Source organism: Pleurodeles waltl, chromosome 8, assembly GCF_031143425.1.
Source record: "Pleurodeles waltl isolate 20211129_DDA chromosome 8, aPleWal1.hap1.20221129, whole genome shotgun sequence".
Taxonomy (NCBI): Eukaryota; Metazoa; Chordata; class Amphibia; order Caudata; family Salamandridae; genus Pleurodeles; species Pleurodeles waltl.
Window position 1 is genome coordinate 1,494,118,965 of NC_090447.1, and position 13,843 is coordinate 1,494,132,807.

The following is a 13,843-nucleotide window of genomic DNA, read 5'->3' on the forward strand; positions in this document are numbered from 1 at the left end:
GAGGGCACCCAATGAGCATTAGGAGCCCTCGATCAATCGGATGACGGCAGAGTACCTAATTGTCCAATGGAATAAACGCGTTTATTATCACTGAACCAATGGGATGAAGGCAAAAATCCTTTGTGTCCAATAAGAACAAAGAAAACACAAATGCACAGAGTAAACACGATGACAGTATAACTAGCGTCAAGACGCGCGGTGCTGCGTGTGTGTTATTTATGGTTATTCGTGGCAGGAGCATTATCGTTAATTTGCTGTCAGTGGTGCGGCAGTAAATGTTCTCTGCCGTCATAGCTCCCTAGGACAGGAATTGGTTGCAGTGACCAACGGTGGTTATTAAGTCGCGTAGCCCGCGTGTGTCTTTTTAAGGGCTGGGCTTGTTTGGACTTCTCTTTACACCGGAAGCGATTGTATTTGGCACAAAAAACTGGAAACCAAAAGATCTAATGGCTGATGAGGACGAGGATCAGACCGTGAGTGATTTTAATAGGCCTGTGTGGTTGATGAAGTGGGATCTTGTCCTGTGGGTGTCTCAGGCAGGGACAGACTGACCGTGTGGTCAGCGGGGTCGAACTGAGACAGAAGATAGCCCTGGGCACCAAAATAAAAGTTGCCCCTATTGGTGAACTAGAAAGCTAAAAAGAGGACCATGTCTGCAAATTGGAGCAGTTTGAACTTCTAAAACCCTGCAGTAAAAGTGTTTTGCAGGGGATAGAAGACTGCTTGAATTTGAGCTTGTGGTAGGGTCAGCCTGCTCTTAAATTGGAGGGTTTCTTATATCGTGTAAGCCTCCAAGAGGCTGCAGTGGTAGTGAATAAGGTAAGCGGTTGCGTGGCTCTAAAAGGGCCACATCAACTCTGTGCCTTTATCAGTGTGTATAGCTCAGTACTACTCCAATGCCTTAAATGAAGGTCTTGATGATCCAAAGTGTTCAGCCTCATTAGGGGAGCATTTTGTGGCTCGCCGCCTCCAGAAATTGATCCTACAAACAGATTGGGTGTTCTGTGGGAGCATGAGCAGCCACTCGCCTCAATTTGTGGATGTAAAAACAACTAAATTTTCCTCTTCCCTTTTTTTTTTTTTTTTTTTTTTTTTTTTTTTATATACACAGATGGCGTTACACTAGTGACTGCACAAGCAAGGTTTCTTTTGATATCACGGAAATCAACAGTATAAACTGGCCCTCCAGACCATCAACAGACCCACAAACAGCCAGAGTTCTGGCCCACACGCTAACCTGTCAGACCAGCCCATAGAGCACAGCATTATTGTCGTATAGGCCAGGCTGACCCTGTATAGTCAGTCAGGGTAACGCTGTCCATGTCAAGTACCAATAGAGGATTTACAGCAGGTTATTTGCCGGTCTCCTGGCTGTTTTACTGTAGGTGTTCATTTTCTTTTAGCTTCCAAGCTGCAGCTCTTTCCTCGTCTCAGTGACGTTGTAAAGAAATGTTTTACTCTCATAGGCACTTCTGTGCAGCTTATGCTCACAAAATGCACGGCTGCAAGAGAGACATCCCACAGGGCTGCTTAAAGCATCCCAGTCCACCTGCTTCTCCTGTTGCACATGGTGTGTGAGAAATGCGGTTAAATACTGTGAGAGGGGATGCAAGGGGTGTCTATAGGGCAGGGACAAGTAGAACGATTCAATAAGGAGAAGAAGGGCCCTGCCGCAAGGAAGATTCAGATGGGAGCCACAGACAAACATATTTGATGTCAAGGTGGGAATAGTTGTCACTGATTAGTTTTAGGTCATTGTTTATCGTGGGCAGGCACTGTTCTGCAGTGCAGTCTATAGGCCATAACGTGGTGCTGGGTAATGACCCTTGAACAACGCTACAATGTTTCATACTTTCCCACAAAGGAGAATAAGGGCTCTGTTTTTGCTTATGTTATGCACATTTGTAAAGCGCACTATCACTAGGTTGAGCATGTGGTAGTCTTGCCAATAAACACACAAAAGGTGATTGGAGTATGCTTTAATAAGTCTAAGCACTGGCAGTCGCTCAGAGTAGCATTCCAACCCATTGCCCTTTTGCCCACCAGGCCTCAGATTAGACCCAGCCATATGCAAATAAGACTTGATCCTGCTCCAGTAGGAACAGTCCAGCCTGAACTGCCAAGTTCTCTCTGAACCAGAACACAAGCAACCCAAACCGGCTTCACTCTGATTAGAGCTTTTGAGTCGCATGTAGTTTGTTTCCAGTAGCCAAATCCTGAGACTCCTCAAAAAGGCAGCTCTTCAGCTTCTTGTAGAAGACGTGAAGTGAGGCGGAGGCTCTTGTTAACATTGGAATAGGTTCTAATGCTATTTTTGGCTGCCAACCACTGTGATGCACGTGGCAGCCTTCAGGGACCTCTTAGAGTAGTATGAAATGGGCGGTGTGTGTCAGTTGCAGATAAGGATGGCATCTGTGGTAATGTAACAAGGAGGGGAGCGACAAGCGGGTGGTTCATGTGGGGCTGCTGGCACACTCATGTCTTTACTGAACCCACCGTTTCAATGAAGTTAGTTTTATTATTCATGTAACTCGTTTCTCAGTGATCAATCGGGCAATACTTGTGACCAGGGCCAGCAACAATGAAAACCCTGAGCAGTGCCAGTTTTGAAAATGAGCACCTGTTATAGGTCTCTAAAGTATTATGTTGCAAAGTTCTCCCACAGAGCACCAAGGAAACTTCAGAAAATAGCTTGCCTACGGTCCTTAAACTTATGTGCTTGCAATGCGTGTATTTGTTACTTTTGAATCCTTTTTTTATTTTTAAGGGAATGGACCGCATCCAAAGCTTGTTCCTAACACTGTACAATTAAAAACAAATGGTTATTACCTGCCAAAGAGGTTGAAATATTTATTTACATAACGTGCGTTCTGGTGTCCTTATTCCAATTTTTCTTATTTTTTTGAAATGTCACCCAATAATAAAAATGAAATATTGTCCATCTAATTTAGGGCAATGAAAGTTATATTATCGGAAAGTTGATGTTCCCTATTAGTTATAATGGGTAATACTTGTTTGAAAAATTGAACACCAAAAATCTTAGAGACTTTTCTAGTGATCTTTTTTAACTTTTTTCCTTTTACTAGCATATGCAATGCAAACCTAAAGCTTAAAAGTAAAAATGCTGCTGTCAATACGTTGAAAACATATGCTTGCAGTGAAAATAAAAAAAAAACTCAGCACTACTTTTCAGGCGCTATGCACGTATAATCTAAATAAATGCTATCACTCACACTGCTGAACAGCCAATTACTTCGGTAGACTGACATGCTTCTTTCTATAGAGGATGGTAGCAAATTATGAACGCAGTGAAACAGGCCAATCAGTAAAGAGGATTGACCGAAAACCTGTGTGTGTATTTATATTGTTTATTTTCTTGAAAACGTGAGGCTGACAAGAGAGCTAACGCTCGTGCCCTGCAGTAATGAGACAGTGTTGTGAACCTGCACTCTGTACCACAATCTGCACCATTACTAGCACTCCATTCCCAGTTGACTTGATGTAATGATTGTAGCCCAACTGCCCTCTGTCCTAACCGTGTATCATTATTCAAGCTTCATTCCCCATTATCATGCTGTGTAATGAGTGTAGCAAAACTACATCCGTCCCCCACACCATTACCAGAGCCTCATTGTGTAGTGCCCTGATGTAATAGGCACTTTCAAGAACCACCCATATGATGTACTTTCACTTATATGTTCCTGTGTTACGTGTAGAATGTTCAGTCTTTAATCTCAGTTTGCTTCTTTGCCTTGTGCTAGTTCGATGACGACAATGAAGACACAGGCGGAGGCGCTGATGGCGGTCAGGGGCGAAGGAAGAGACTCTTCTCCAAAGAATGTATGTTTCAGCAGTCCTGGCCACTGCATTTTCCTTTTTACTGGTATCCTATCTGCTTTCTCTGGCTCACGCCTTGCTGACCTTTCAAGGGTGTGATATTTGCAACTTTCCACGTGGCATTTTGTTTGCAGGTCATGTTTAACTGGATTACCTAAGTCGCTTTGTTTCTGTGCCTGCTGCCGGCAGGGATATGCAACTGTGCCTGATTTCTGGCTGCATTTCCCAATTTGTAATTGTAATATAAGTGCGGGCGCGTGAAGGGAGCTCGAGTAACGCTTAGGTCGAATAAACTACACTTTGTGAAGAAAGCTTCCGTGTTAATGTGGGTTATTTACCACAGTAATCCTAGCCAAGCTACAGCCTGCCAGTGCTAGAGTGAAGCATTAATGTATTGTACTTGTTAAAAAGGGAAGCAATAGGTACAAGTAATGGAGGTGAAATGCCGAGCCCTTGACAAGGAAACTGCAGAGCAGGTTTGCCTTTTCAAGTGCCTGCCACATATATTGCCCTCAGAGCACTCTCTGCTTGATAGACATAGATCGTTGGGTCAGTATGGTTCCTCCCATGAATGGTGCCTGGAAAGTTCGTTCTATTCAACATTTTGATCTATTCACAGTTTTATAAAGCATTCTGTTATCCAAATGGGCATCCTAGCACTGAAAAGAGCTCCTAAGGAGTAATTGCAAACTTAAAAGTGAGTGTCTCAATATTGTAGAATATCATGTTTTTAATCCTTTCCTAAAGGTACTAATGTCTTCCGTCAGACGTAAACACGGGTAGTGAGTTCAACCGTGTTGACGGTACCACAGAAAAGGCACAGTCGCAATTTCTGACTTTCTTTATTCTAGTAACCTCCAGGCGTCCTTCTGTACCAAATTGTAGTTTTTGGCTTTGTTTATACAAGCTGATAATCCTTTCTAAGAGCTTGAGGCGTGTCCCTTTTAACACTTTGTGGCAAATACAGAGTTTAGAATTTTCTCCTTCCTTCGATCGGTAGCCAATGTAGTTGTTTTAAGTGGTCTGACACTAGTGACCATCTAGGGAGTCCTATGACTAGTCAGGCTGCCAGATTTTGAATGAGTTATAGCTGTTGAAGCCTGTAAATGAATACAGTCAAGTACAGCACATTGCAATAACCTAGCTGTGAGCCAGTTGTATCCCATATAACAGAGAAATAGTAGTGTGATTATACTGGTGGTTAAGACTTGTAAATATAAAATAACAGGTCTTTGATAGATTTGCTATTTGGGAAGAAAAGCCCAGTTGGGTGCAACGTTGAGCATCAGGTCCTGGTCTCTGTGCCGCACAGCAACAAGAAAGGACACATTGAAGATTTAGGTTACCAACTCGCTCCACCAGGCTGGCTTCTTCAGTTGTTGTGGCCCTGTGCTGTGAACAGGAGGTCAGGCAACTGACCATTGGCGATTCTTGCTTCAACTGGGTTCTGGAGATGACTTTACCATGAGCAGGACACACCAGGCACAGTCCCTTCTCATCTCCTAGCTCCCAAGTTCAGTAGCTGCATTCCAGCCTCTGTTTGACTGTTCCTTGATGCAACAGGACAGTCCTTCTTTGGTGCTCTTCTCCAGTCCATCAAGATCTGAGTTCTGGTTCCAGGGATGCCCTTTCTATGCTCAGAAAATACCTGCACGGTGGGATGCGGTTGATGGCCAATGAGCTACTGGGTGCCCTCCCTCCTGATGACCACTTCCTGCAAAGTGCGGGTGAAGCAGGCCCTGCTTAAGTCCCACATATTTGAAGTATATAAGATAGATATTGAAGCGCTATTCTAGGGTGCCTGTGTCTGTAACAAAATCATGTTGAGCGTCCACCTAGTTATTTTTCTTGTAACCCAGATCTGTAAACGAATGATCCAGCCTTAGAGCTTTGCTTTCTATGAATATAGTACTATAGGAGGATGGACCCAGTTTGTGACAATGTTCCACGTAAATGCCCTGATCTTTTAGCCCTGTATAACAACATGGCTGCTGTTCAGCATACCTAAAAGTTGGAGGCGTGGTGTAGAGGGAGTGGAATGGCATAGAGTAGGGTGGTGTGAAGTGGAGTGCCCTAGAGCAGCATAGAGTGGCGTGGAGGTATGTGGAGTGGCCTAGACTGGAATGGAGGGGTGTAGATTAGTTTGGTTTAGAGTGGAGTGGCATAGAATACAGTGGCATAGTGTATAGCAGTGTACAGTGGATTGATGTGTAGTGGCATACAGTAGAATGGCGTGGAATGGCGTAGGCTAAAGTGAAATGGCACAGCGTGGCATTGTGTGTCATGGAGAGGCACACAGTGGGGTAGAGTGACAGAGTGGAGTGAAGTGGCGTAAAGTGTCATGTGGAGTGGCATAGAGTGGTGTGAAGTGGCAGAGTGGATTAGCGTAGAGTGGCACGGTTGTGGGTGTCTGCAACTCAAGTCTTAATCAAAACCGCAGATACGGTGAAATCAACATAAGAAGCATATGCCTCTGTTATAAGCTAACACCAGAAAGGAAGGGAAGCCTATGGGAGCTAAGCAATCGGAGGATCGCAAATGCGAGTGACAACAGTAGCAACTAATGGTATTCTTAGGGCGGGTTTTCTAATACAGCCCCCCCCCTCCTAAAGTGTGGGTTTCTCCCAGCCTCCACAGTGGGTGCTAACCTACACCTGGCCTCATTGAACAGGATAAAAACCACTCGGGATGCAAACTGGGGTAACTCGTTTTTGAAAGTCAGTTGGGTTGTTGTCTGCTTCCACTGCTTTTTAGAGCACAGCATGTTCAGTTCTTTAACGACATGAAATGTGCTGTTACATGTTTCCAATATGGCATCTTGGTTTTTGCAAAGGGTGTGGAGTGTGTAAAAAGCAAAAAAGTAATGGAACGTTGAATTTGAATATTACGTTTTATCACTGCGTTTAGCATCCTTACTTGTAAGCACTATGAGATTTGCTGACACGTGAGCTGGAGTGTAGGAAGACATATCTGCCTGGTATCACCAGAGTGTCTTTTAAGTTTCCTCTTGAGAAATAATAGTTTTCCGGTCACACAAACAGAAAACAAGCAACTACTTATTGCAGCTTTGGTGAAAGGTTTGCATTACAAGTGACATTTATTTTGTAGTTGTTCCTTTAAAATTATTTGGTGCTTGAGACTTGGGGAGGATGAAATACACAGTATATTGGCGTTCATTACCATCCTAAATCAATACTTGATTCTGCCTATAAGCAGTTACTTTTTAAAATGCCTTTCAGGATTGGAATCGCTTGCTAGAATTTATTAGAAGACCTACATTTTCCAATTTTTCTTGCACAGTTTTCAAGCATATTTTCAAAAATTTGTTTGTGGGCATCAATGTCTTTTCTGTGTGCTTTTTTTTAAATTTAGTTTTTTACCCTGAAATTTACCCCAGCAAGCTAGAATGTTATTTATGTACAGATCCTCTCCACTGGGACTTTGCCATTGCTCAGCAGATGCATATGTGTGGATGATAACTGATTATAGCAAGTACCACTTAATTGTACATTTGGACAGTGTTGAATGCATGTTTAAAGTTCTCAGTTGCTGTTTTGCCGAAGGGTAGTATGTGTGGTGTGTTTTGGTGTTCAGCAGTGTTGTGATTTCAGTACTGAGTGATGTGAAAGCTGCTTCATTATTGACATCCCTTATCGTCTTACTTTAGTGCGCTGTATGATGTATGGATTTGGGGATGACCAGAACCCCTACACAGAGTCTGTGGATATCTTAGAGGATCTGGTGATTGAGTTTATCACTGAAATGGTGAGTAGAGTATGTAGTTCTGACCGTGCCAATTGTCTGATATTTTCCCTTTGTTTCTGTGTTCTCTCTGATTCCATTATTGTTGTTTTGTAAAGAGCCAGCACTGAGCATGCCATCCTCTCTCCCTTTGACATGGAATTCATTTGTGTTTTTGCTAAACATTACCAGGTCAAACTTTCAATAGAAAGGGGGCCTCCGGTACTCTCAAAATAACTTTAATTGGAATACAGAGGCCATATTTCCTAAATGAACAGTTCAATCAATCACTTGTTAAGCGCGCTACTCACCCGTTAGGGTCTCAAGGCGCTGGGAAGGAGTGGGGGGGGGGTTGCTACTGCTTGAATAGCCAGGTCTTGAGTCGTTTCCTGAAGGTTAGGAGGTCCTGGGTGAGAGGTCCAGTTCAGGTGCTCTTTAAATTTCCTCACGTTTATCTTGGAAAAAACACAAAGATTACACCCTCATTGAGATTACAAGCAGTCATTCTTGGTTTGCATGCACTCATCACAGGGTGAACCGGAGATGCCCTTTGTTTATTCTGTGATCAATTGAACACAATCCTTCGGTCTCTGAATAGGCACTAGAAATCAGAATTTGTTCTGCCACAAGCAACTTTGATTGCTGCCAGATGGCACACTATTTTCTTAGTAAAAGGTGCAGCAGTACTTAATTGCTGTCCAAATGTTAGCAGAACCCTTTGGACACATAGGCTCTCAAGTCTTAAAATAGATTATTGCCCAGCAGTTCTTTGCCATGTAATGCCTGCCCTTGAGGAACATGGCTTGGTTTTTAAATTGGAAAACCTGTCTTCGCTGGGCCTAGATATTCTAGGAAATGTGTAACATACCTCCAGCAGCTACCTTTATTTATTTACTTTTTTGCTGGTGGGGAGTCTGGCCGCTTCAAGAGTTGGAGACCAGAACAGTAAATACGCTTGAAATATTGTAGGAAAGTCCTCCTTTTTGCCCTGGTCACCCTCAAACTGTTTGGATGGATACTGGTGGTTACTGACTCTTGACTGTGCCCTTGGTACTGTTAACCAGTCCCAGTGCTCTGTGTAAAATGGCTAATTATAATTGGCAGTACCAACCTACCTAAATGTTCCTAGTATATGGTAGGGCATGTAGGTTTGGGGACCCCAGCATAAGTAGTGCACCCATAGGTGCACTGCTGAGGTGTTCAGTGTCGTTTTAAAGGGAGGCCTGCATTGCTGGCTGTTTCAAACTAAAGTTATATGCAAATTCGACTTTGGAATTAAAAGTACTTCCAAAGTCTTAAACAACCTTATTTGTACATGTAAGTCACCCCTAAGGTTGGCCCTATGGCTGGGTGCTATGCAAGTATAAGCAGCGACCTTATACAATTTATTTTATAAACCCTGGTGAGGGAAAATAGCCAAATTTGTTTCTCCCCCTTCCTTCCCCGCTCCCCTCCCCCCCCCCTAATGTAGTGTAGGGGCTCCATACTCTAAAATGGGGAGACTTTATTTTAAATAATAGAGTTATAATAGGAGCCAGATATTTCAAGTCTGGTATTAAACTGATTGTTATAATAAATTACACAACTTGTCAGTGTTGGATTTAATAAAACTAGTTCAGGGAAAGATTTTTAGAAAACTTCAGCTCTGTAGTGCCCTTCTCTGATTGGCCAGCCTGCTTTGATGAGGTGTGAAGTTGCCTGGGCTGAAGACAAAGAATGTGCCTGGGGAGGAGATCTGCCTCAGCAGATGGAGTAAACAGGATGAGGGGGAGAGCAGCCAAACTGGACTTCAAAGGAGGGAATAACATTTGGAGCAGCTCAGGACCTCCTGCATTTAATGCAAACCCAGACAACCAGGTGTCCTCTTGATTAGGTTAAGAGAGTGCAGGAAAGTGGGGTGTTAATGATTTTTAGCCACACCAATGGGTGGACTCAGCCAGACCTAACCTCCAAAATGTAGTTTTCAACCTTTTGGATTTTTAAAGAGTGTTGCTCCCCGGGATTGATTTTTGTTTTTGTTTTTTGTTTTTTGTTTTTTTTTAACCACACTTTCCAGGAAGGGGTCATCCAAGAGGGTGGTGGCCTGTCTGTGATTAGACAGTTGCCCCCTCACCCCTGCTTTTCACCCCAGGAGCAATGATCAATTTGGCTGAGCTGCACTCACACCTCAGAACCCTACAAGGAACAACACCAGGAGAAAAAGGACTGCCCTTCTGGACGCCTGGCCTGCATTTGGAGACTGCACTCTGAAGGGTCTGCACCTGTTGCACATTGGGCTTTACCACAAAAAGGACTTTGCCTGACTTCAACTGCTTCAAGAAGGGACTCCCTGCTTGCTGCAGGTGAAATATAGCTAACCAGAGTCCCCTGCATCAAATCCTGAAGGAGCTGACCACTGTCCAGTGGTCATTTTGAAGTTTGAGCCAGGTGCATTCTGGGAGTTGGAGCTCTAGCTCTCAAGGAGCAACTCTGAGCTTTTGGAACCTTGGAGTGAGCAGTGGACTCCTAGTGGACCTTCTGGAGGAAGATCCAGAGGATTGGAAAATTTTGGTCAAAAGCTCCATAAAGGGACGACCCTCCAGGTGAGTCAAGCCGGTTTACCTCAACCATGACCCGGCCTGACATGCAGGTTTGTCCCGCTGAAAAGCTCCGGTCCACAGACTTCCAGGATTTCACCGGGGGCTCCTGGAAAGCTAATCTGACGACCTTGCATCGAATTGGCTCGCTGTGAAGGTTCGACCCCTGTTGGAAGGAAAAAACTCCAAAAAAGGGACAAAGGCTGAACGTAAGAAGGTGACTGGGACTTCCCACGCAGCATATCCAAGGAGGGCTCCAGGGACATCAGATCAAGATTCAGCTTCAGCCCAGACAAAGATTTCCGTCCTGTAAAGTCATCTCTGTCCAAAAGTATAATTCTTCTTCGAGGTCTCCTACGACGTGTATCCGAAGGGGGCTCCAGGGACGTCGGATTGGATTGGTGACTTCGTCCCGCTAAAGAAAATCTTCAAGAAAAAGACTAGGTCCGAAGGGAATCTTTTGACCGAGGCCCTCCGCTTGCTGTAGCCGGTGGGGGGGGAGGGGGGGGGGGGGCTCCATTGCTGTCAACCTTAAACTTTGATTTTGCCCCGGTTGAGGTGCGACCAGATAGCCGTTTAGTTTCTGTGTGCTAAAAAACATTAAGTCTTTAAAAATTCATATCTCCTGTTCCTTTTATCTGATTTTATTTGTTTTGGTGTCAAATTAAAAATAAAATACTCCTATTTTTATAAATTGGTTTTGCATTTGTAAACTGTTTTCTGTGGGGGTTTTTTTATTACTGTTTTGTGATACTTGAATGCTTTACACACTTTTTCTCCTAAGTTAAGCCTTGTTGCTCATTGCCAGGCTACCAAGGGTTGAACTGGGGTTAATTTATTGAGACCTGACTGGACCTAGTGGGGTTAGTGGACCTAGTGGGGCTAAGTGTAGGTACTTACCTGCCCATATCAATAATCCATTTTCCAACAGATATGTTCAAAATAGACATGTTATACAGATATGGATATAATAGAGTATGTGATTACACGTTTAGTTACTGGTAGAAGCAGTTATGGACTTGGCTTGCCATCTGTAAAAGGCATAATTTAAGAATGTTGTTTCATTTGGCAGGCAGTAACTATATTTCAATAGTGCTTATCATGGGATACATTTGTACATTTAAACAATCACTTCTGGACAGACGGTAACTAGAGGCTTATTTCCTAGATAGAAAAGTTGTTCAACTTACATTTTCCTAGCTGATGACCAAATAACTACTAATCCTTAAAGCTCCATTTCGTGTGCATGTTTCCAATGTTTTGCCTTGCATAACACATTTAAAAGTACTACGCTGCTGATATTAATAATATTCTACACCACCACAATGCAAAAAGTGATGCTGAAGGTGGCACACACTTTGCATAAAGGGGGCAGCTTGGCAGTGCTAAATCGTATAATGGGAAAGAAAGACTGATACAACTCCCACTAATTTCCTAGCTCTTCCTCCCACACCAGCCAACCTCCACACCGTTTCTCAGAGGCACTCCTTTCATTGGATAATGTCACACGCACCCCCACACCATCTCCCAAAGGCACTCCTTTCATCGGATAATGTCACACGCACCTGCACACCGTCTCTCAAAGGCACTCCTTTCATTGGATAATGTCACACGCACCCCCACACCATCTCCCAAAGGCCCTCCTTTCATTGGATAATGTCACACGCACCTGCACACTATCTCCCAAAGGCCCTCCTTTCATCGGATAATGTCACACGCACCTGCACACCGTCTCTCAAAGGCCCTCCTTTAATCGGATAATGTCACACGCACCTGCACACCATCTCCCAAAGGCACTCCTTTCATCGGATAATGTCACACGCACCTGCACACCATCTCCCAAGGGCACTCCTTTCATCGGATAATGTCACACGCACCTGCACACCATCTCCCAAAGGCACTCCTTTAATCGGATAATGTCACACGCACCTCCACACCATCTCCCAAAGGCACTCCTTTCATCGGATAATGTCACACGCACCTCCACACCATCTCCCAAAGGCACTCCTTTCATCGGATAATGTCACATCGCCCAAAGGCACTCCTTTCATCGGATAATGTCACACACACCTCCACACCATTTCCCAAAGGCACTCCTTTCATTGGATAATGTCACATCGCCCAAAGGCACTCCTTTCATTGGATAATGTGACACCAATCATAGAAAGGCTCATAAATCGCAAGTCAAACTCGTACACATTTACCTTTCTTGTGTCTTTTTTTTTGTTTCCAATTATTAGACCCACAAGGCGATGTCGATTGGGCGGCAGGGACGAGTGCAGGTGGAGGACATTGTGTTTTTGATCCGGAAGGACCCTCGCAAGTTTGCCAGAGTTAAAGACCTGTTAACGATGAATGAGGAACTGAAAAGAGCCAGGAAAGCTTTTGACGAGGCAAACTATGGCTCGTGATCGCCACTCCCTGCACCCCATCCTGCTGGGTGGCCTCGATGCGCTTCTTGGTTCTTGCAAAGGACACAACCGTTTTTAAAATCTTTAATGGGCAGTATAAATTAAGGTGCTTATGGTAAACCTCCATTGCAAAGGTGCTGGCCGATGCCTCATGTACTTTTTGTTTATTCTCATTCTGAGAACACATTTCAAGACAACGTGTCTTTGAGTACACATATTAGGAGAGATGTTTTATGTGTTGGTTCCTATATATTTTTTTTTTTTGTATTTCCTTAGTCCTTCATATCACCAGACATACCCACATACCTCTGTGTGTCCTAAACTCTCTAAACGTTTGAGGACCTGTTACCTGTAGAGTGATTGTTACAAACAGTACAAATATACACAATCAGTACTTGGTTTGGGCAAAACAACTGTCTTGTTTTCAGTCATGTCATAGTTTGAAGAATGTATTGCACGTGTATATTATCTCGAAAATGTTTGCCGTGTTGTTTATTTATGAATAACGAATAAACGTTACCCCCTTTTTAAAAGTAAGCGAAAATCATATTTGGTGTCAGGTACACAAAAGCATCCTGAAAGTGCATGTTTAAAAAAAAAATAATAATAATTCAGACGCTGCTTACTCAGAAAATACTATGTGAATTAAAGTTCTCCAAAACTACAAATGCTGACTCTTCTAGGTCACTTTCATGTTGTTGATCCCGCTCACTAGGCATCAGTGTGTTGATGATAACAGCTGGAGGTTTCCATAGTGACTCTAGTGGTCCGTGGCCCCATGTTCCACACTAATGTCTCTTTGAAGTCCGGACATTAAATCCCTTTTGCACACTACAGGTCTGTTATCCTAAAACACTGAAGGTTATGTGCAGCACGGTGGTGCCTATGCAGGGGCACCTAAGAGCAGACTTCTACTCCTGGCTCATGCCAGTGGATGAAAGCCCAGATAAATGAAGACCTGGTGGGTTATATAAAGGGGGTGCAGAAGATGAAATCCAGCAGGCATGAGTAGCTCTGAGTTTATTATACTTACTGGTGCACACAGTTCCACTTCAAGGGATACTACTTTTGAGTTTTAACACAAAGCTGAGAAGTAAATCCATTCCCCGAGAGTACGCTGAAGGTGGCCTCCAGAGAAGACAGCAGCAGATGCAGCTTGTCCACAGCGCTTGCAGGGCAGAGTCCTGCCAGAAGGAGGGAATGGGAGATTGGCAGAATAGACTACAGCTTTCCCACTGCAAACTCTGGTAGTGAAGGTGCAGCACAGCAGTGTACACA

At 43.8% G+C, this 13,843-nt stretch overlaps 1 protein-coding gene across 1 annotated transcript; it reads left to right on the plus strand.

Annotated features, from left to right (window-relative positions):
- The first annotated feature begins 164 nt into the window (after positions 1–164).
- TAF13 (TATA-box binding protein associated factor 13) lies at positions 165–13,098 on the plus strand. Its single transcript, XM_069202717.1, has 4 exons — positions 165–473; positions 3,762–3,840; positions 7,505–7,602; positions 12,395–13,098. Exons 1-4 carry the CDS (start codon positions 447–449, stop codon positions 12,563–12,565), a joined length of 375 nt encoding a protein of 124 aa, XP_069058818.1. The 5' UTR covers positions 165–446; the 3' UTR covers positions 12,566–13,098.
- Positions 13,099–13,843: the final 745 nt, after the last annotated feature.